The sequence below is a fragment of the Setaria italica genome, chromosome II (genome assembly GCF_000263155.2).
Source record: "Setaria italica strain Yugu1 chromosome II, Setaria_italica_v2.0, whole genome shotgun sequence".
Classification (NCBI taxonomy): Eukaryota; Viridiplantae; Streptophyta; class Magnoliopsida; order Poales; family Poaceae; genus Setaria; species Setaria italica.
The window spans coordinates 27,819,048-27,840,885 of record NC_028451.1 but is presented as its reverse complement, the minus strand read 5'-3'; the positions used below and the strand labels follow the sequence as shown (position 1 = coordinate 27,840,885).

Sequence of the window (21,838 nt, the reverse complement as noted above, 5' to 3'; positions counted from 1 at the left end):
CAGCTACCTCTTCAAGGTCTCTCCCATCTGTACATACCAAGCCGACCCTGTGATCACTACCATTTGGTTGATATCAACTTCTGAGCTGAAGTTAATCTGTTTACAGTGTTTTGAATCATAACAAGCTCTCAATAGAAATCGAACAACTGTTGTCTACATAAAAATCAATAACAGAATACTTCTCTCATTCCCAAAACAAGGTGATTTCTAGACTTGCCCTATGTTAAGTTTGATCAAGCTTATAAAAAGAGTACTAATATTTATGACACAATATTAATATCATTAGGTCCATCATAGAATAATTTCCATAGTGTATTTATTTGGTGTTGTAGATGTCGGTACTCCTCTGTAAAGTAACTTAGGGCAATGGTAAAAATCAACTTATTTTAGGAGAGGGACCAATCACCGTAAAAACTCACAATAAGCTTGAGGTCCAACGGGAAGTACTGCAAGGAATATTTCAAGATTTAGCATGGTTGCCAAGCGAATTGAACGTAAAATTCTCATCACAGGTTCCAGAAATGAAGTACGTAATAATCTGCCGCAACAAATTCTACCGAGCACCTAGGTTTCTGTTGGCTGTACTACTCTGCGGACTCTGTAAACCAACTTAAGCCTTTCTAACCTGAAGCCAACTATAAAAGATACCTCACCAAGAAAGCTTCCATGCATTACCACATTAGCATAAAATGAAGGAGGGATCACCCAAATTCAAAGAGCAGCCAGGTCTGCCAGTTTATCCTTACCACGCGAGCTAACATTCTTCGCAACCCCAACAATCTCCTCCATTTGGTTGTCCACAAGCTCATTAAGCTGCTGCTCCTGGGTCTTGAGATCTTCTGGTTGCTGCTCAACTGTCTGGTCGTCAGCATCCCCACCCTCTTGTGTCCAGTACACAGCAAAGGACACCTCCTCGTTCACACTGCTTGACATCTGCACCAGACGCTTCCCATTGGTTCCAGTGGCACCGCCAAGGATTTCACCCTTGGTGCGGTCATATATGCAGGCCCTGAAGTTGTCCATGCTCTTACGGTCCTCAGAATCAAGGCTTAGATAGATCAGAATTTCCCAGCACCGCAGGAACTGTTTCTTGTTGATCTTCAGCTTCTGCCGGACAGTCTCGGTCAGGTCAGCTGGCGGAACCATCTTCAAGCTGCAAGTCCTTTTTGAAAGGTTGGTCTCCTTCAGAGATGATACCATAGCACTGAGCGCTGGTTTGATTGGATCAAGTGTGAGAAGACGGAGGCAGTCGATAGATGAACGCACATACTGCAGATAATCTGAAGGGTCTTCTATGGTTACGTCATATATGTTCTCAGATTGTGCAATAGAATTGATTGCCTCAAGAAGACGAAGGCCATGGCCTTCACCCTGATGAGGTGGCAACACCAGTATCTGAAAATAAAACAAAACAAAATCAGGAAAAACACCCAACCAAACCAAAAACTTGCTTAACTTTCCAAAACATTTAGGTATGCAACTTTATCAAGTCAGGTTAATATCTAAAAACCAGACTGCCCGTGAGTCCAACAACAGAAAGTATAACTTAGCAATACCATGGAATAAGCTCAATGAGATTGACTAAATCATGGAGAATAACTTCAATGAAGCAAACAGAAAGTAAAACTGTGAGAGGGCCAACCTGGCTGATCCGCAACCGATTGCTCTCAGGGTAATGATAAAAATTATGCACAGCTGCAAAACCTAGCAGTTGAAATTTTGAAACGGACTCTTGTGTTGTCCTTTTTACTACCAGAAGCATTTCCCATCCATGTTCCCCAATATCTATAGGCGTGGAACCTAGAGTGCAATGATATCAGAATGAAGAAGTTCCAAGTAAAGCAGACTAGTATATTTCAAAGCCTTCAGTTACCTTCAACTAGAAGCAGAACAAGCGGCACCAGGCGAGAATAAAGGAATGCAGCAACACCTTGGAGTTCAACTCGAACAATCTGGGAATCAAATATAAATCAATCTCAAGATTTTTGGCACCTGAGTAGAGATGATACCACGAACGACAGGCTGAACATGAACATCCAGGTAAATAACAAATTCAAGCTACAAAGCAAATTTTAAATTTTGAAAGTGATTGGGCTTTACATTGATTGGCAAAAAATAGTGTCATAAATTGATCCATGATAACACTTCGTAGAGCAAACTTACTTTAACATATATTAGTTAGATACATTGATCAGCGGAAAAAAAATGCATAAATGGTACAAGTTTCATATAAAAAAGCATAAAAAAACCAAGGAAAAAACATATTACCTCAACTGCTGGATCTGATTCATTTGTGCCGTTATGCTTTATGGCACTACCATTTGTCACCACATCTCTGCAACCATAAGAACAATTATGTCTTGCTTCCTGAAGCAACAAATAATACTGCTGCAGCATACTACTGTGAAGAAATAAGAGTACCTGATGTATTCGCATTCCTTTGAAAAGGTTTGCATAAATTCCTCTTTTTCGACCAAGCTTTCTCCAAAAATGCTCTGTCACAGAATGTACGAAGCTTAAGAAATACAAAACATATGTGTGGAGGTTTATTTGCTTAAACAATGACATTGTGAATGAAACAGACCTGAAGAACAGTATTTAGATCAGTTATTCCTTTTCCTCCCTGGAAGATCAGTAAAATGTTTTGTCAATGTCTTGAGGAAATCAGGAAGGACTAAATTTACTTTTACTAACAAATACATGTCAACTGAAATTTCAAATTCTGGATTAGAGTGCTCACGAACAACAGTAGCCTATACATATTTTTTTCTGAAAAGAGTAGCCAATACATTCAGATACAAAGAAAAATAGCAAAGGTGAGCAATGATGGTTGAAGGTTAGAATTGGTTTGCTGTGCGGTGTCATTGAGTCATTGATCAATTCAAATGGACAAGTAAAAACAAGCTAAAAGGTAATGGACGAATTATAACCAAATTCTAAAGCAATATCAAATTACAGCTGGCAACCATACACAGTAACTGCACATGCTAAATGTACAGAAAATCATCTGTATATATAAAGAATTCAAGACTCAGCACAGATTGAGAGCTACAATCAAATAGGCAATACTCACATCAGATGTTTCGTCAAATGAAATATCAGCATATCCATGGAATGATATTGCACTTATCCACACATTTATCTGAAACAAAGTAGCATATCCAATACAATCATGGTCAGATAAGTAGCGTGTCAAACTTATAGAAAGAACTAGTGGAAGAAAGGGCTGAAGAGTCTGCTATTTCAATAACAGTAAAATACTTTGCTTACCTTAAGATTTTTGTAACCATATATCTTTCCATCTTCACCAAAAAAATGGTTTAGGTCAAATGGTTGAATAGAAGTGCAGTCTTCAGAGCCCACCTCATCAGAGTTTCTTGCTGTAATAAAACCAACAGTAGAAAAAAATTAGGAGTCTGGAGAAACCAAATTAATAGGATTATGATTCCATTGAGTTAATTCAGTTCCAGGGCATATAAATAACTGTCTAATTCACTGCAGTCAGTCAGTCGAACTATGCAACTACAACCAAACTTGCGATTCACTATTAGTTTTGAAGATTGCTGTTTACTTTGATACGTAATATAGGTTATAGTGGGATAAAGAGATAGGTTGCCAAAAACTACAATTTGCATAAAGAAGGGGTGAAATGGCTGCTAGAAATCATAATTTACAGAGGATTGATGAGAGTAATTACACACCCAGAAACACTTTCATACACTCATTTGCCTCGACTCCAGCATCTGCGCAACAAAAGGAAATGGAAGGTAACTAAATCAGTTAGCCTGCATTTACAATATAAATTGGGGTGCCTGAAAGGACTGAAAAGCGCAAGAGAAATTAGCATGTAACATCCACATAGATGAACAAACAGCACATGTAACTTGTATCTTGCAGAGCGACTCTTGCTAGGACTGCTACAACCACAAAAATGATAGCTCTTCATGTTTGTGAAGGCAAAATAAAAGTCTGCAGTTTAAACTATGATGAGCACACCTCACAAGGAAAACAAAATAAGGGGGGAACGCATCCACAGGAAAGAAAAACAGCATTCATAAGCAATGGCGGAGCTTCATTGAGGCCAAAGTGAGCCATGGCCCCTCCTTCCACGGAGCTCATTAGGAATCATCTAGTGTCACCATTTGAACACTAAGACATACAACATCGTTCCTCCTTCCACGGAGCTCATTAGGAATCTTCTAAGAGATACAATTTCACAGCAACCCCCCTCCCCAACAGGGTTTGCTGTTCGAGCCCTAGCACTGTTCATAAGGTGGAATTTAACCCATGTGGCTGTCCAAGACTTAAGGTCAGCGCATCAGGGTTTAACCAAGCTGAGAATAACTAGATCGACCCCTCCACGAAGGGCAGAGAAAGCAATTCACTTCCATACAATGTGCAACCTCAGTCCACAAAACAGTGCAAAGCCTAACAATTTCCTAACTTCTCCGCAGCCCTTTTGACTAGCACAGAGCAGCTCCCCGCGTTTCCACGCTGCAGGCACCAAATCAAGCAAGGACACCTGAATCCCGTCAAACAAACAAAAATCTGAGCAGCAGAGGCTCTTCAATCGGAAGCAGCACCGTCCCAGCTCTGCTCCAAACGAAACTGCAGAGCAGCCGTGCCCCAAGCGTAGCCGCCGAGCCAAAAAAAATTAAAATTAGAAGTCAAAAAAACAAAACACGCCGGAGCCCAACAACAGCCGCACTGGCACAAAACCGTGCGGCGGACGCGCCGCCAGATGCAACAATCCAGCAGGGTAAACGGGCCGGAAATGAGGGGGTGAGGCGTGGGTCGGGGTTGGTACCGATGCCGGAGAAGCCGACGCGGCGGCGCTTCTTGGGGTCGGCGGCGGCGGCGGCGTCTGTGCCCTTCTGCTTGAGCGCCATGGTCGCGGCCGATCTGGATGCGGAGGCGGGGGCGTGGAGGCTAGGGTTTGGGGGGGTTTCTGGGAGGGGAAGAGGCGGGAGATAGAGGCGGGAAAGAAATGGGGAATTGTTGCGGCGGGCGGGGGCGGGGCGGCGCGCCTGTGAGAGAAGTCAGGGGTAGATTGGTAAAATAAAAATGGAAGTTGCGGAATGGTAAAAAGGAAAATGAAAAAATTGCGGTGAGCGTGGATCGAACACGCGACCTTCAGATCTTCAGTCTGACGCTCTCCCAACTGAGCTATCCCCGCTGCGTGTTGTACGGTTAAAAGAAAATCATATTAACGTAAAGCACTCCAATTTGAGTAGTGATTTTTTCTGATTTGAGATGAAGAATACGAATCCATTCGCGAACCTTATTGATTGTTTTGGTTGGTACAGAGTCGGAAAATAACATGAATCTTTCTTGACCTACACATTAAATCGTGGCTTCTTTCACATGTCAACTTTATTTACCACAGTCCACAGTACCGGCTTCAAAAGCAAATGCACAAACAGACTCCAATGTGGCCTTCACAGCACAGAAAACACAGCTGTAGACTAGTAGATGGATCAAAGTATCAAACCAAACCAAACCTCATCTCACGGACGGACCAAACGAGGACATAACCGTGTCATCATCATCATCACGCTGCAACGCTCGCCGCGGCGGGACGCTGCAGTCGTTATCGCGAGCATCCTCCAGTGCCAGGCTATCCTTCAGGTGCGCCACCACGTCAGCCATAGTTGGCCTTCCAGCATCGGCCTCCGCCGTGCACGCCATGGCCGTGTCCACCACCATCCACATGGAGCTGACGTCGTAGGCGCCTCCAAGCCTTGAGTCAGCGATCGAGCCGATGTCGCCTGCGGCGATCCTCTGTTTCACGCGCTGGGTGATGTGGCCATGGCCTGGCAGCAGCGGAGGCTCACCGGTGGCTGCCTCAAGTAGGACTACTCCGAAGCTATACACATCGCTGCTCTCGGTAAGCCTTCCGGTGAGGTAGTACCTGTGAAAATAGAAGCCAACAACGTCAACGAGGGATAGAGCCCCAAACAAGGAAAAAATGCATGCTGCACATAATGTTTCAATTTTGCTAGTTTTACTTACACATTCATATATAATTAAGTTCCTCCTCCCCGTCAGGACCCTACCTAGGAATAACTAGGTGGTTCTTCAATGGAAAAAAAATAGCCAGCTAAATTTGTGGGTGTACAACCGCACTTACTACCCAACCCAACCAGTTGAGATAGACTCACTTGTCTCTAGGATTCTCTTAAGTCAACTATTGTAAACGTTTACTACAGGTTACTTTTACATGTCGAGTTTAAATGTTCGGAAATGATACATGTAGAGTTGTCTTAAAGGTAATTTCAATTTCCTGAAAGTGTACATTTGATATATTTAATAGATGTATTGTAATAATAAGTAGTTGCCAAATCTTAAATAGTTGACTTCAACAACCATAAAGCATCAAAAATATTTTATAGCTCTATTACTACATAGGGAGAGATATACTCTGGGTCCATGTAGCCAGCCGTGCCAGCTGCAGTGGCTGATATGTGAGTTTGAGCATCGCTAAGATATGTTTTGCTCAGTCCAAAATCTGCTATTTTAGCTTGCAGATTTCGACCCAAGAGAATGTTGCCGCTCTTCACATCTCGGTGAATTATTGGCGGGCTGCATCCTTTGTGCAAATAATCCAGGCCTACATATACAACAGGAACGCCAGGAGATGAAAATAAAAAAAAGAACAACACATCCATATTTGCTTACAAAAAATCTGTATGTATTTCATTTCAGCATACCTTGTGCAGCTTCAAGCACAATTTGCACACGTGCTCCCCAGTTCAAGGTTTGGACAGCAGCCTTTTTACCTGCAATGAATCAGCAGATGAGAACAGTGTGTTAACAACCTTCACGTGTCAAGTTCAGCAAATTTGTGGAAATATGGAATTCACCCAGGTTCTAGTTCTGTTTCTCACTTCTCTATATCTATAAGAATAACGCATCGTTGACAAGATGGCTGAAGTCATACAGCTAAGTACACATGTAGTATAAGAAATATAGGAAGTCCTAAGACCTTAATGCGGACCTTATACATTACATTGCAGTATGTGGTCCTACGGAGGTCTCGGAAAGAAACGAGGCTGGGTAAGAATTTGGTATTAGACATGCGCACACATTACTCATGGCTTATTAATAGGCCATATCCACATCGGGCAAGGTGTCATAGTGACAACCCCATGTCATTCCTCGGACCTATGTAAAGAACCAGAGATAGATGGACAAGTAGGTGCCCCAAAAAGGCTTCTTTTTCATGTACTGAAATAACTAAACATGTACGTTCAAACTTCAAGATACTTCATATGCAATTTTAAAAGTCACGTAGTTAGTCATATTCGTAATCAATACTATCTCTATTCGGAAATAAATGAATCTTTAGAATTTGAGTGATTAAGGTATGCCCTTTTTAGAATTTGAGTGGTTAAACTTCCTCAACTTTTACCAATACACAAAACTATTTTAGTTAGTAATATCATGGAAGTAGTACGGTAGACTTGTTTTGAGAAATTCTGTCTTATAAAATGGTTGGACTTATTAGTAACATAAATATTTTATGGAAACTGATACTCAGAATTACTTATTGCCTCATTGGAAACCATGTCTTGTCGAGCTACATATTATGGAATTGTGTGAGGACTCAAATAAGTTAGGAGACAAACCTCTCAGATGATCATAAAGATTGCCTTGAGACATGTACTCATAAACAAGGGCTAAATGATTTTTCTCCCAGCAGTAACCAACCAGAGAAACTATATTCCTGTGATGCACCTTTGTCAAACTCTGAACCTATATATGTAACAAGATAACAAATATGAGAAAGAGATATTAACTGCCATATAACCTCCTTGTGTGTTGTGACTCATGCAGATTATTCACATGTGTGCTATGCAAAATTACATTTCTAGTGTGTCATGAATATTTCAAGGTGGCTGGAAAAATTGGTACCTCGGCTAAAAATTCATCTAGGCCATGTGATGATGACTCAGAACGTATCTTGATAGCAACCATGGTACCTTCTTCTAGACAGCCAAAGTAAACAGGTCCAAAACCTCCTTGTCCTATGAACCGTTCGAAATTATCAGTAAACTTCTCCAGCTCCTTATACGTGAATTTCCTATTCTCAGTATCTTGCAGGTGATCCCCTTGACCTTTTGCGCCTCTTGTAGCACTCTCCAGTTGTAGATTTCCATTGTGATCATCTATAGAAACTGGTTGCACAAGTAGAATATATGGCAGAGGTACTGAGTATATAATAAACTGAAGATATACATGCAAGTCTATAAAGGCTAGAGCAACAGAGCACACCATTAGGCTTTCTTTTTGCTCTCCAGATGAAAAATGAAAAAACAAGTGCAGCCACAACCAGGACAGGGGCCACAACTGAAATAACTAAGAGAGCTTTTTCTCTTGACGGACTTGTCGATTTGTTGCACGTACTTATATCAGAATCATATCTGAAACACATAAGACAACAAGATCAGAGTTTACTCTGGGGACTCTTTGATTGGTCACTTGTTTAAAGATCACAGAAACAGCTACTATAAAAATTTATAAGTACACTAATGGTAAAAAAGCATCAAGAAGAAACCATGACCTGAAAGTAAGTGATCCACCGTAATTTTTGCATAGGGAGTTGCCATTCAGATGGTTGCCAGACAAATTTCTAAGTGAAAGGAAATTAGTAAAGTCCCTGGCTAGGTGACAATTTGTAAACAAATATATCCACTTACAGAACTCGTAGGGAGGGCAAACTTGGTAGGGAATCAGGTATTGGCCCGCTTAAGTTGTTATAAGACAAATCCCTGAAATATTTATACAACTATAGTGAGCAAGCCATTCAAATTCTACAGTCTACACTGATGAAATATGATATACATGTTAGTTATATTTCTATCAATTTGCAGCATAATCATAGGATCATCATGGCAGGTACGAATATATGATTGTTCATAGGATAAAAGCCACACTGCTGAGAAGTTCTAGAGCACTGGCAGAGGGTAATGGAGGCCAAACTGAGACTTGGTCCCCTCCCCCTTACATTTTTCCAATTTGTCTACTTAATCAGCGTACAGATTGGAGAAAATGAATGATTTTGCACGTGATTGTTCAGATCAAATAAAAGAAAGACAGCCAATTAAAGAGAAGGAACAGAAAGAGCGTAACAAAACTAATTCTGATTCTCAATGGGAGCTAATTCTCTGATAGAAATGATTATGTGCCTGAGAGTGATTCTCTTTAATTCACTAGCATAAACTCTTAAAATATTATGGAGAATCAATTCATAGAATCAGGAGAAGCTACTTTTTTCCAGCTCCCAGCCTCTTAGTTTATTTCAGAGAATCAACTCACAGAATCAATAGAGAATCATTTCTCTCTGAAAAACTGTTTGGCAGAGCTCCTGCCAAACGCACCCTAACTATGCGAGTAATCTGTTGGTCTTTGTTCCTTGTTCATCCCATTAGTTTGCCTGTTGTTTCTTTCATAAGTGGTTCAAAACAAACATATTCACTTGTTGACGCATCTTGTCACAGTGCAGAGTTGCGCCCCCCCCCCCCCCCACACACACACACGCATGCATTCAGGTAACAGTCCGGACACTGTTCTGGAGCATAATGATGGCAGGTATGATTGTTCATCACCATCACTTCTTGTAGGGATTTTTCCAAAACCATATAGAAAAATATGTTAAAGTTGAAAAAAATTAATTTACGGACTGGAAGAAATACACTGGCTATGCCAAATATGCCGTCATCAAAGAGATTATGTACTATAATACGTCCCATCTATTCATGACAACTATATATAGTGCAACCCAATAGGACATGCACCTCATAGTTTAATTTATTGTGACTTCCAAGCTAGTTATTAACCCAACAGATGGCTTGTTTGGTCTTCTTCCACAGGTCCTTTCTCTTTGACATGAATGCTAAATCTAGGGAGGCTGGCTTATCGACTATAACTTTACAGAGGCCTGTAGAATGGAGTCACAGAAACAAATTCCTAGCATGGTTCGGTGAACTAATTTAATCATCCCAGAACACGTAACCTTTAGAAACTGCATAAACACGATAAGCTAACGAAATTCCTAGCATAACACTATAATCCTGGCTTTCCATGAGTTTACCGAGAACAATATTTGCAAAATTTCAAGAATTTCTAAACAAATAGAAAGCTCAGTGGAAAGAACTACAGAAATCTGAACTTAGACAAAAACTTGCAAGGACAGGTTCCCCTCTATGCTCCCTCGTCATACTGGATAAATACCTCCAGTTCCACCACCTTTCCGTGAATTTGCTACAACATAGTTCTCTTTTAGGAAAATGGAGTACTACAAATCCTTATGCTAGAGAGTAAAGAGGAAGGGAGTTGTGTATGTTTGGGTGCATTCCGTAGCTCCTTAAGGCTTTATATGGCTTACTTCTGCGGGTTCTCTAATACTTAGTCATTTTCTTAAGAGAATTCTAGAATGCAATATATATTTTTGATAGAACAAATGCATCTCGAGATGGCAAAAAAAAAACTGCGTGTGCAGAAAAACGTGTTATAGTTTTGATGTAGTTGGTGCCTGTTTCACTTATGCATGCTTCGATGCACATCGAGGTTCTCATTCATGGCATTTAGGTTTCTGACAAAAACTTCAGAAGGCTGAGGAAATGACAAGTCATGTAGCACTTACAAATTCTCGAGTGCCGTAAGCAATGTGAAATTCGTAGATAAGGCCCCACGCAAGTTGCTATTGGAGAGATCTCTGCATTGCAATTTCCAGTCCAACATTGTGATTAGACCCGTCACTAATAATAAACTCGACTACTGGTACTTGAAAGAATGAAGATGGAAGAACTTCCCAGCATAGGCTTTTGGATACTTACAGTGATGTTATCCTCGTAGTGTTACCACTTGTATTGCTGCATTTCACACCGTCCCAAGCATATATGGTTGGGAAACATGGATCACCCATCCAGTTTTTCTTCACGCCATACTCGAATTTGATAGCCATGATGGCGTCAACTAGCGCAGATGAGTACGGTCAGAAGAACATACTGTTCAAAGCATAATGTTTGGCACAAGAACATTCAACCTCATCTAAATTCTTAATTCAGCAAGCAATCCAAAGTAAGCTGATAAGGGTTGAACCCATATCGGCGAGATAAACTTAAATGTCATTTGATCGAGCACCGTGAGCACAGCCAGGTCAGGTGGGCGCCTGCCGATCAGGAGTCTAGACGCAGTAGTCCGTCGCCGCCGCCGGTTGCAGCGTCCCGCTCCCCACCACGATGGAACCTCCCAGGAGGCCAGGACCACCCTTCGTCGCACGAGCGCTGCTCACCCACCTCATCGTCATGATTTTTGGTATCGGCTTCGTTGGCCCAAGACGGTACTATGTAGTAGAGGAACTAGAAAGCACACATACCAATAGGCCCATTTCTTTGCAATAGGCCCAATATGGGCCTTGATGTATGTTACGTGCTATTTCAAGCAACTGCAAATAGTTGGTCTCGGTCTATGGTCCTTTATTTTTCTTCTACCTTTTTAGTCATTTTTATTTAATTTTTTTTATTTGGTCTGCTTTTCCTTCTTCCACTAAAACATTTTTTCCTACCAATCGGAATAGGTAAAGAAAATTTCTTTCTTGATGGAATATCTTTTTTTTACTTTTGGATAGAATACTTTTTTCCTAGGACTACACTTGTGTATTGTATTATAATCTCATAATCTGAAATATTTTTGATGGGACATCATGTTACCATATTCAGAACATTTCATTTGATTGGAACATTTCTCGTGATGATAAAAATATTTTTCTATAAATCTAGATAATTTTCTCATTAAGCTAGAATATTTTTAGCATGTGGCAAGCTGTCAATAGACCATTTTGTATTGTCATAACTATTTTATTATGATGTAATTTTTTTATTCTTATTCGTAACAATTTTTCCTTGGAACATTTTATTTATTCGAGAACAAATTTTTTCCTACAACTTTTTTGGAGAAATTTTACATTGTAGAACAATTTGTATTTCTGATGTTTTTCCCCATTTATTCAAACCTTTTTGTTTCAAGTTCTTGAATACGCGGGAGAGCTGCGTATCATTGCCAAAATAGCCATACAAACACACACACACCCCTTATGTCTTTAAATTATATAAGCGCCCATTCATAAAAATGTTCTAGATTTGTTCCACCAACTCAAATCTTTTACTTCGTGTGCAAGCTACAATTGTTCCAGGAGATTTAGAATCATCATAATCGCTATTTTTATTTTCTTCTTGTTTCAATATAGTTAGCTGGATAGAAACACTTTTAATTTGTTTTAATATCTACTTTGATCTATAAACCATTTTCATATTTCAATATCATAGTTTCTACTTTATTCAAGTAAGGTAGGCTCCCAATAAATGCTCACCACTACGCACAATGCTAAAGTCAACCTCACCATCCAAGCTTGTACTACTCCACCATGGCCCGCAGAACAAAATATTTTGCCTTTGGAACATTTGAGTTCATTTGATGAAATAATTGAGCAAATATTGATTTGCCTAGAACAATTGATCCAATATTACAGAATGTTTGTTTGATTTACATAAAACAATCTACAACGTGCCAAAGGTTTTTTTATGTTCTAAATGTAAAAAAAGTATTCTAAATAATATTGCTAGAACATGGCCAGAATAATTATGAATATTTTGAGCATTTTAAAATGTTCTAAGTGTAAACCACAAATATTAATATTTTGAATTTTTGGAATAACATTGTAATGTCCTTGTGTGATTTTGCAGAAATGGCAATACGGTTAATGTGTTTTTTGTGATTAATGACAATGTCGTTATTGGAATTGACATATGATGCTTTAGTTTTGTAGATGCAAGTTGAATGATGAACATCGGTGGACAAACATCTAAGAAAGGTTGTGTTACATATCAAAAGTACAAAATCCATCAAAGCCTGGGACAAATTAAAAGAGGACTGATTTTAACCAAGTTTCAAGCTTATGACAAATTTCCCTCACCAAAAGTTTTGGAGCTGATCTCAGTGCTCGACGTTGGAAGTTTGGAAAATACAAGTATTGCAAATGTTGTGAACAACAGATGTCCCAATGATAACCTCAAAAGATGTCCCCATGTTAGCCTCGAAGCTCTTTGGATGATTCACTAGAGATATTTCCAAGGTTCTGCTACTTGGGCAAGATTGGCCCATGACCTTACCGAATTTTTCTGTGAGAAGTCACTAGGATTAAAGGATGATCTAGTGGGTTGGAAAGGCTCCTCCAATCTGGTTAGTTTTCTGTACTTAACGATGTTTCTGGTGAAGGTGACTTATGAACATCGGAACATTTGGTGAGACCAACTTCGTAACCGTTGGTGCAATAGCTTGTTTTTATGGGTTACGGTCGCTATATATCATATGTAGTTTGTAGGATTGGAACCTAGGGTGTAAAATTTTATTATAGTGATAAAAATAGAAAACACAAATGCTATCTTATTTCACATCCAAATAGAATTTCTTTAGGTTTTTATAATTGGTTGAGCCCTAGATTTTTAGGAGCCACTTTAACCACCCCCTGCTCTTAGGGCATCTCAGTCCTTACAGTTGAATGGGATTTTTCTTGAATAATCAAGATACTGGCTATGTTTGTCTCCATTTCAAGTTCAAGTCTTCCAGCATAAGTTTGCTTTTGTTTGATTCAGAAATTTCAGGGAGAAATATACTGGACTGAACTAATGGTTGAGTCTTGTTTTCATTCATAAATTAACTGTAGTTTCAAACGCCATGCATATATAACAATGACATCAATATTATTTTGAATAATATCATTGGAAAATATAATGTAAAGGTAGAAATCCTACGCTAAATCAGTACTAAACATTCCATTGCATCATTTAGGGACATTTTAGTCTTTTTTACATTTATTAGTATAGACATCCTTCTATATGAAAAGCAAGATTGCCAAACATCTAGATTCTCTGACCAATGGATTTCCCAAACAATAGCTTCTCATTCTACAAACCCACGGCTGTGTGAAACATGCCTTATGTGCATGCTTGAATTATGTTCTATTTGACACAACCATAGCTCCAAAAAAACTTATTGGAACTGAGTATTTATAATAGCTCTTCATTAAATAGCAGCAATAACTTCAATTTACGAAACAGAGGTTCCTTATAAAGGGGCGTGAGAGAGAAGGCAGAGCGAGGAGTAGAGGACTTACAATCATCAGAGAATGTTATTGGATTGCTGTGTGGGATGATATTGTAGATCTCGACAGCGTTGATCATTGGCGGCAGCACAGACTTGGCGGTGGCGACAAGGGTGATGTTGTATTTGCGATCGACGGCTTTGTATGCCGTTGGGGTATAGATGCACGAAGCAACCAGGAATGATGAGGTGTATGAGGGCCCCTGTTTTTCGCCGTTCAAGTATATGTCAAACTGCCGAAGCTGAGCATTCTGAAAATCGGCGAAATGCATGAACCCCATGAAGGAGAAGGTCGTCTTGTGCAGGTGATTCCCTAAGATGAAGATGGTGAGCACCGTGTCATTCCCGGTCGCCGAAACCGCTGTCTGGAGAATAGACAAGGGCTCGGCGAAGCTGGGGTCCGGCTGGATAGTCATCCTAGTCGACAAGTTCGCCCAATGCGAGTTATTGTACATTGGCCACCAGAAACGATCGTATTCATCGTATGGAAACCTAAACAAAAAAATTCATGAAAAAAGACCATTCAAAGGTTGTTTGGTGACACTATGGTGCGCTTTCTAGTTATTATAATTTGAAGGTCTTTTTTACGGTCTCATATATTCTAGATTTGCTTGGTTTTAGACTGAACCAACCAAACCGAATTTTGACGTGATCAAATTATTAGCGATCAAATTATTAGCGACATGAGGTTGCTTGGATCATAGACATGTATGCCCCTATCAGTAATAAGAAAGGTTGCAAGTATATTGGTACTTATCATCGGTCGGTTTCAATAGGTTATGTTCAATTCTACGCAGAACTTTTTACGATACGGAGAAGACAGAACTTAGTGGCTGTCACCTCCTTATAAACTTGCTGTCGCCACCTTATAAACTCCTTAACGAGACAACTTAAATTATTTAATGGGTTTTCTACCAAAATCACCTAAGGTTACATGGGACCTCCTATTAGACAACATTAGTGTACAAATATGACATGTGGCCCTCGTATGGTACCTAAATTTTTAATTAAATATAGCCATCATTGTTGAGAATTTATAAAAACTTGTGATCAAAATAAAGTACTCCCTATATCTCAAGATAAGTTGGTTTCTAATTTTATCTTAAGTTAAACATTTTTAAGTTTAACCAATTTTACAGAGAAGAGTAGCACACATCTACGATAGTAAATAACTATAATATGAAAATACATTTCATGATAAATCTAATAACATTAATTCTATGTCATAAGTGTCAATATAAAAAACAATATTATTTTTTATATGTTTGCTTAAAATTAAGACAGTTTAGCTTAGAACAAAACTTAGAAATCAATTTACCGGGTTAATGGCATGCTTGCCCCCATCCGACGTTGAAGGTTCATGGACAGCCCGGGTGTGACAGTAGGGTAGAGCCCTGCCGGGAGTGGCCTGAGCTCCACGACGGACACGAACGGCGTGCCTTGGTCGGTATCGACGAGGCACGCCGGCGTCCAGGCCGCCCACGCCACGAAGACTGCCTCGGACGCCACGTTCCTTCCGACTTCGACGGTCTCCCAGTAGTCAGCCCCCAGGTACAGGTCGAACATGTACTCCTCCATGGACGACGACGACGAGCTGTTCCGGCCATCGTAGTTCCCGTAGGTGGACTCCATCCGGACTAGGTACTTGGCTCCGGCGACCGTGGGCAGCGTGTAGCAGTTTCGCTTCCCGCTTCCGGGCGGGAAGCTCCGCAGCGTGTCGTACCTTTTCGGACCGTCCCGGTACTCGGCGGCCACCACGTGGTTCTCGCCGGCGTCGACGTACGGGCCATCAGGGACGTAGTCGATACCGGTGGTCGCGTCCTTGTAGCCGCTGCCGTCCAGGCCGCAGTCGATGCTGAGGAACCCTGCCGTCGTCGTCGTCCCTGCATGCATAATGCATATGCATATACGACACCAAATTATGAAACGGGAGAAACTTAATTTGGAGTCCTTTTTGAGCAAAAACGTAATAAGATCAATGAATTCAGGGGAATTTTTTTCTCAAGGGCTGCATGCGGTACATTATTTATAACCTGGCTCACCGACGACACGAACCACCGCTTGGGCGGTTAACATGAATAGCGTGGCAGCAAGAAGAACCAAGAAGGCCATTGATCGAGAGATCGCGGTGACGACGAGGTCGGGCCGCGACCGTTGTTCTGCGATGGCTCCGCGGTATGTATATATTGGTCTTCGAAAATAATATATTGGTCGCCGAAATAAATGCCCGTGAAGAAGCAATGACTCATTGAGACTAACAAACGCGTTTATTTGGTACTCAATCCATTCTGTAATGTTTGTCCATATAGCACGACTTGGGTGCATTGACCATTGACCAAAGACTCACTGGAGCGTTCAAGACGTACCCTATGACTATTTACGGACTTTCCTGATCAGGAGCTTATTAATACTGTATCTTACCAAAAGCTAGCTGTGGTAGGATTAGAATTTGGACGCTGCTAGCGTCCGGATGTTTGATGGGAAGTTTCCCATCAGACGCTTCGTTGCAACATCAAGTTGCAACATCAAAATACAAGATCTGCAACATTGAAAAAAATATGTTGTTCAATTCTGGGAAAGAAAATTCCCACCGTAACATAACACTATGTTTCATGCAACATTCACTGTGAAACATGCAAAAACAATAATTGCAACATCAATGCTTAACTATTGCAATATATGTCGGAGCGTCCGATTTTTCTTCCCCGTCCGGACGCCTGTGTCTTAGCATTACTATTACAATTTATGTGCGATTAGAAACAGCTGGCACAGCGAGCTGAGGCTCGTTAAGGTTCCTTGTGGTGGAACTTGGTGCGGTTCGAATCCTCGATCGGCACTTGTGCTTGCATTAATCCAAGATTTAACCGGTACTATTTTTTCAGTGGTAGGCGACGTACCCGTCGACAACGAGGCGTCAGTGGTGACTTCGTCAATCTAGAGAATTTGCCGGCTCAGTCTTTCGGAAATACTCATAGGATTAGTGTTGTGTACATATATGTGATCGTCTGCGTCTGCACGTGGTGATTTGGAAAAAAAACAACAGCTAGCGCAAAAACTTTTATGCAAGGCAGGAATAATCAAAATGACGGTCAATGAATGAAGAAGTCTCCTAACAAACCAACTGAGGTCCTGTTCTTGGGCTTGTCTTTTACAGGAGTGGCTGCTTAAGGAGCGAACTAATAACAAAGTAAGAAGCGTGTGGACCAGAACGTGAACTGTGCGTGATGGCATAGCTTCATGGATTTCGACGTATTGGTGACTTCTTGTGGATGTGTGGTTGCATAAGATGTGTGCGTCGTCTAAAAGTCGTCTAGACCAATAGAAAGGCGCCACCGGACCGTAACAACCACGGGAGAAGACGGGGGACGATCGACGCGCAGAAAGGCGCCACCGGACCGTAACAACCACGGGAGAAGACGGGGGACGATCGACGCGCAGCCAGTCAGCGCACGCGTTCGCGGTCAAGCTAGCGTGGAAGAAGGATAATGGAACGAGGGTCCGTTTGGTTTAGTGGTGTTTAGATACGAGTTGCTAAATTTTAGAAGGATCATATCGGATGCTCGGAAGCTAATTAGAAGGACTAAACATGAGCTAATTATAAAACTAACTGCAGAACCTCTATACTAATTCGCGAGATGAATCTATTAAGCCTAATTAATCCATCATTAGCAAATGGTTACTATAGCACCACATTATCAAATCATGAACTAATTAGGCTTAATAGATTCGTCTCACGAATTAGACTCCATTTGTGCAATTAGTTTTGTAATTAGACTATATTTAATACTCCTAATTACTATCCGAACATCCGATGTGACAGGTACTAAAGTTTAGGAGGGTGTATCCAAACACCCCCTTAGTCTAAAGTTTAGTTCCTGTTTAGATATTAATTAGTAGTATTAAATATATGTTAATTATAAAATCAATTGCATAGATGGAGGCTAATTCGCGCGACGAATCTATTAAGCCTAATTAGTCCATGATTTGACAATGTGATGCTACAATAAATGTGTGCTAATCATAGATTAATTAGGCTTAATAGATTCGTCTCGCGAATTAGCCTCCATATGTGCAATTGTTTGTAATTAGTCTATGTTTAATACTCATAATTAGTATCTAAATATTCGATGTGACAGGAACTAAACTTTAGTCCGTGGAACCAAACACCCCCTAAAAGCAAAGTGACAAACCGTACAAGCCTGGAAGCTTATCGTAAAGACTAGCTCGGAGTCAAGAGAATTTTCTAAGGATTTTCTATGTGTGTCCCTTCGGAAAAACAATTGATTGCATCTTATAAAACTAGTCCGTCAACACGTATTCCTGCACGAACTAATATTTTAGAAATCATTGTATTAGAAAATTATTTGACAATTATATCCCAGTTAATAATCAAAATTGTCACCTGCTACTCTCTCGTTTATTTAATATTCTAACACAATACTCATATACATATGTATTTATCTTTATATGGTTGTGATTAAGTTCTAATTAGTACTTATTCTAGACTTTTTTCATCCATATTCATATTTTTTTCACTTAGCATCTCACCTCCGTATATTATATTTAACATGAAAATCATGTCTTTTTTATTACTTCCTCTCATACATGTATAAATGGTCTTCCTGGTAACACCCATCATGCATATAATATTAACTTAGTATTTCTATATTAATGATGATAGAAATATGTAATATCATATATTGGTTTACTTTTGAATATACATTTATATACAATGAACACGTAGATAATTAGATTAAGATTTCAGTGTTTACTTTAGATTATTTTTAATAACAACGTTATGCTAGTAACTTAGATACAAATTTAGAAGGATCTTTTAAGTTATTTTTTTATAATAACATGCATGGGTAATTTACATAAAGATTATGGAGTTACTTTATATTATTTTATAATGATAGATGTGGGTAATTTAGATATAGATTCAGGACTTCACTTTAGAATATTTTCATAATGATAGTGGTTGTCTACCGGATTGATACCCGGATGTTTCTAATCTTTTGTGAGAATATCTAGGATTTATCTTTTTCTTAACGCGTCTCATGAGAATTAATGCAGATTCTCCAATTGGCACATAGCTAAAACATTCAAAAACTATTACCTTAAACTCTGTCTTATTTGTTAAATATTCGATTATGAGAGATTTTAATTAGTAATCACTCTATAATGTTTTCATCCATATTTTAAATCTTTAACTTTTCACCTTTGCATCATAGGAATGCGCTTGATTTTGTTTAATGAACCTAAGTTTGAGCTATATATAAATTTAACATAGAAATCTATTCTCATCACTTCCTCTATATCTTCATAAATGGTGATACATACCATGTGTATATACCTTAATTATTATATTATATATCAATAGTGTAAGAAATAAATAATTTAGAATCATATATTGGTCTATGTTAGGGTATATTTTAATAAAGGTGATTTGCATTCAAATTTAGGGTTAGCTCATGTTAGTTTTAATAATAACATATGTGGGTAGTATAGATGCCAATTTAAGGGTCTACTTTAAGTTATTTTTTAAGTGTTAGTGGTGGGAAGTTTAGTTGCAAATTTACGAGGTTATTTTAAATTATTTTTATAATAGCATAAGTGGGTAATTTAGATGAAGATTAGGGTTACTTTAGTTTATTTTGTATAATGGAAGAGGTGGGTAATTTAGATATAGATTTAAGATGTTACTTTAGGCTATTTCCATAATAGCATTTGGGTAATTTTTTTTTGAAAATATAATAGATCCAGCGACTAAGATGATTTGAGTCTACTGATCGAGATGGCTAGATGTTTTGCTTTTTGGTGAGGATCCTAGATAGCTAGAGGCTTCAAAATGAGCCTCCAATTAGTAACAGTAAGATTCATTAGGATGCAAGAAGATGCACGAATTCCAAGGAATTTTGGAGAAAAAATAAATATGAGGTTGGATCGCATGGAAACTTTTCTTTGCATCTCTCTTTAAATTCCTGTATTTTTCATATGTTGCATCCAAAGGCTATGATACAAACTTTCCTCATTTTCAATTCATGTTGGATTGCAAATCTCATGCAACTTCAATCCTACATTTTTCGTATTCCTACATTTTGAGAATTCTATATTTCAAAAAGGCCTTTAATTAAATCTAGCTTTGGATTACGAAACAATGGATTTTTAAAGTTGAAGGTTAAAATGCCTGTGCCTATTTGATAATCTAAATTTTGAGTTGATTGGATTGTTTGATTTGGATGTCAAAAGTCTGCAATGTCCACAGCTATTTAGGGGGCCAACTAGATAGAGGCAATGGCAGTATGGGTAGTTTACCATCAAGTTTTTCTTTTGAGCGCATAGTATACCATCAAGTTGGCAAATGTGATCACAATCCGGATTCTTATTTACTATGTCTAGATTAATAGCAAAAATTATAAATCTAGAAAAGTAAAAAAATAGTATTTTGGAACAGAAGGAATACATGTGAAAATCACTTGCCTCAGTATATGTTGGATTAAATTTGAATCAAATGTACTCTTTAATAATCATAAGTTTATAACCATAAATAATATAATATAAAATATATAAATGGTCAAAGTGTAATTTGCACTACAAATAGCATTTGTAGGGGTAGGTGTGTTACCTGCTCCTGCTTTTCGCAGCTACAAATAGATGTTTGCTAGAGCGGGTAACGTCCGCTCCTATAAAGCTATTTCCATTTCATTTCTAGGAGCGGGTGACTCCATAACTCGCCCTAGAAATCCATTTACCAGAAATAAAAAATCAGAAAAAATTGAAAGCAGCAAAATAAAAATAAAAATATCCCATGATCGACACCGTGTAAACCGATCAAATTTCTTATTTTTGGGAAAAATAGAAAAGGCAAAATATTTGGGAAAAGTCGGCGAATTCGGGATCGAAATCGGGAAGGGGGTTTTCCCGACCGAATAGTCGGATCCCGTATTCGATCGGGATATTTCCGTATTTTATTTCGGGATTTTCCCGTTTTCCCAGCTGAGACCTCAGCGCAGACTAGATGCAGTCACAAGCAAGCCCTCAGTCCAATTTATAACTCACCCACGGGGCTGCTGCGGCTCAGTTTGGCACACCACTGACTGCTCTGCCGCCTTTGCCATTTGCTTGGGACCTGGGCTAGGCATCGCAGGAGCCCATGATGCAGCCCACGTGGTTGCCAGGAGTTCTCACGCACGGAAGAGAAAAGCAGCAGGAGCCGAGCAGGTTTGGCCCTTGTCTCATTTCATTCCTTTTCTGATTTCTTTTTTCTTTACAAATTCTATCTTTTTTGTTCCATGGGTATACGTATATGGTATGTGACAGTCACAGGTCATTTGTACCAATACGTGCAAAAGGAAGACAACCATCACAAGCCACTAGTGTTCTATGGATTGATGGAAGTATTATGGTGTTGTCTACCTATCTATGGTACTATTTGCATAGATATTATGGCCACGTTTTCTTCCACTGACTTATTTTTAGCATCCGTCACATCGAATGTTTAGATATTAATTAGGAGTATTAAACGTAGACTATTTACAAAACCCATTACATAAGACGAATCTAAACGGCGAGACGAATCTATTAAGCCTAAGTAGTCCATGATTTGATAATGTGTTGCAACCAACTGATCAACCCAGCCGGAAATTAAAAGCGTACAGTCATACTGTATTCCGGT

General features: G+C 39.4%; 2 protein-coding genes and 1 non-coding gene across 6 annotated transcripts; all 3 read right to left on the bottom strand.

The window, feature by feature from the left end:
• Window positions 1-99: 99 nt before the first annotated feature.
• On the bottom strand, window positions 100-5,008 carry LOC101774534 (probable histone acetyltransferase type B catalytic subunit). Of its 2 annotated transcripts, XM_022823821.1 has the most exons (11): window positions 4,808-5,008; window positions 3,702-3,743; window positions 3,271-3,380; window positions 3,074-3,142; window positions 2,585-2,623; window positions 2,422-2,495; window positions 2,269-2,335; window positions 1,874-1,952; window positions 1,643-1,800; window positions 747-1,395; window positions 100-446 (listed from the first exon to the last, which is right to left on the bottom strand). In XM_022823821.1, exons 1-11 carry the CDS (start codon window positions 4,887-4,889, stop codon window positions 403-405), a joined length of 1,413 nt encoding a protein of 470 aa, XP_022679556.1. In that variant the 5' UTR covers window positions 4,890-5,008; the 3' UTR covers window positions 100-402. The 2 variants fall into 2 exon arrangements, with proteins under 2 accessions (XP_022679556.1, XP_004956639.1); XM_004956582.3 differs by lacking the exon at window positions 100-446 and having other exon boundaries at window positions 454-1,395; window positions 4,808-5,007.
• A 95-nt stretch (window positions 5,009-5,103) lies between these two features.
• TRNAF-GAA lies at window positions 5,104-5,176 on the bottom strand. Its single transcript has one exon. It is a non-coding gene; the product is annotated as a tRNA-Phe (tRNA).
• Window positions 5,177-5,247: 71 nt separating this feature from the next.
• On the bottom strand, window positions 5,248-16,352 carry LOC101774130 (probable LRR receptor-like serine/threonine-protein kinase At1g51810). 3 transcript variants are annotated; one of them, XM_004956581.3, is made up of 13 exons: window positions 16,197-16,352; window positions 15,482-16,046; window positions 14,177-14,655; window positions 10,839-10,977; window positions 10,646-10,717; window positions 8,700-8,771; window positions 8,564-8,632; window positions 8,275-8,423; window positions 7,915-8,177; window positions 7,629-7,755; window positions 6,711-6,779; window positions 6,421-6,610; window positions 5,248-5,911 (listed from the first exon to the last, which is right to left on the bottom strand). In XM_004956581.3, the coding sequence occupies exons 1-13, from the start codon at window positions 16,273-16,275 to the stop codon at window positions 5,503-5,505; spliced, it is 2,682 nt and encodes an 893-aa protein (XP_004956638.1). In that variant the 5' UTR covers window positions 16,276-16,352; the 3' UTR covers window positions 5,248-5,502. The 3 variants fall into 3 exon arrangements, with proteins under 3 accessions (XP_004956638.1, XP_022680344.1, XP_012699574.1); XM_022824609.1 differs by having other exon boundaries at window positions 16,206-16,345; XM_012844120.2 differs by lacking the exon at window positions 8,564-8,632.
• Between the last annotated feature and the right edge of the window lie 5,486 nt (window positions 16,353-21,838).

Excerpts from the sequence above, each read along its gene's own strand:
- LOC101774534 (XM_022823821.1), bottom strand. The coding sequence starts at position 4,889 with ATGGCGCTCAAGCAGAAGGGCACAGACGCCGCCGCCGCCGCCGACCCC. Across the intron at positions 2,496-2,584 it reads ATCTAAATACTGTTCTTCAG|AGCATTTTTGGAGAAAGCTT; the intron begins GTCTGTTTCATT and ends ATTCTGTGACAG. Across the intron at positions 1,801-1,873 it reads TGTTCTGCTTCTAGTTGAAG|GTTCCACGCCTATAGATATT; the intron begins GTAACTGAAGGC and ends ATTGCACTCTAG.
- LOC101774130 (XM_004956581.3), bottom strand. The coding sequence starts at position 16,275 with ATGGCCTTCTTGGTTCTTCTTGCTGCCACGCTATTCATGTTAACCGCC. Across the intron at positions 10,718-10,838 it reads ACTACGAGGATAACATCACT|AGATCTCTCCAATAGCAACT; the intron begins GTAAGTATCCAA and ends ATTGCAATGCAG. Across the intron at positions 8,178-8,274 it reads AGCAAAAAGAAAGCCTAATG|TTTCTATAGATGATCACAAT; the intron begins GTGTGCTCTGTT and ends TTGTGCAACCAG.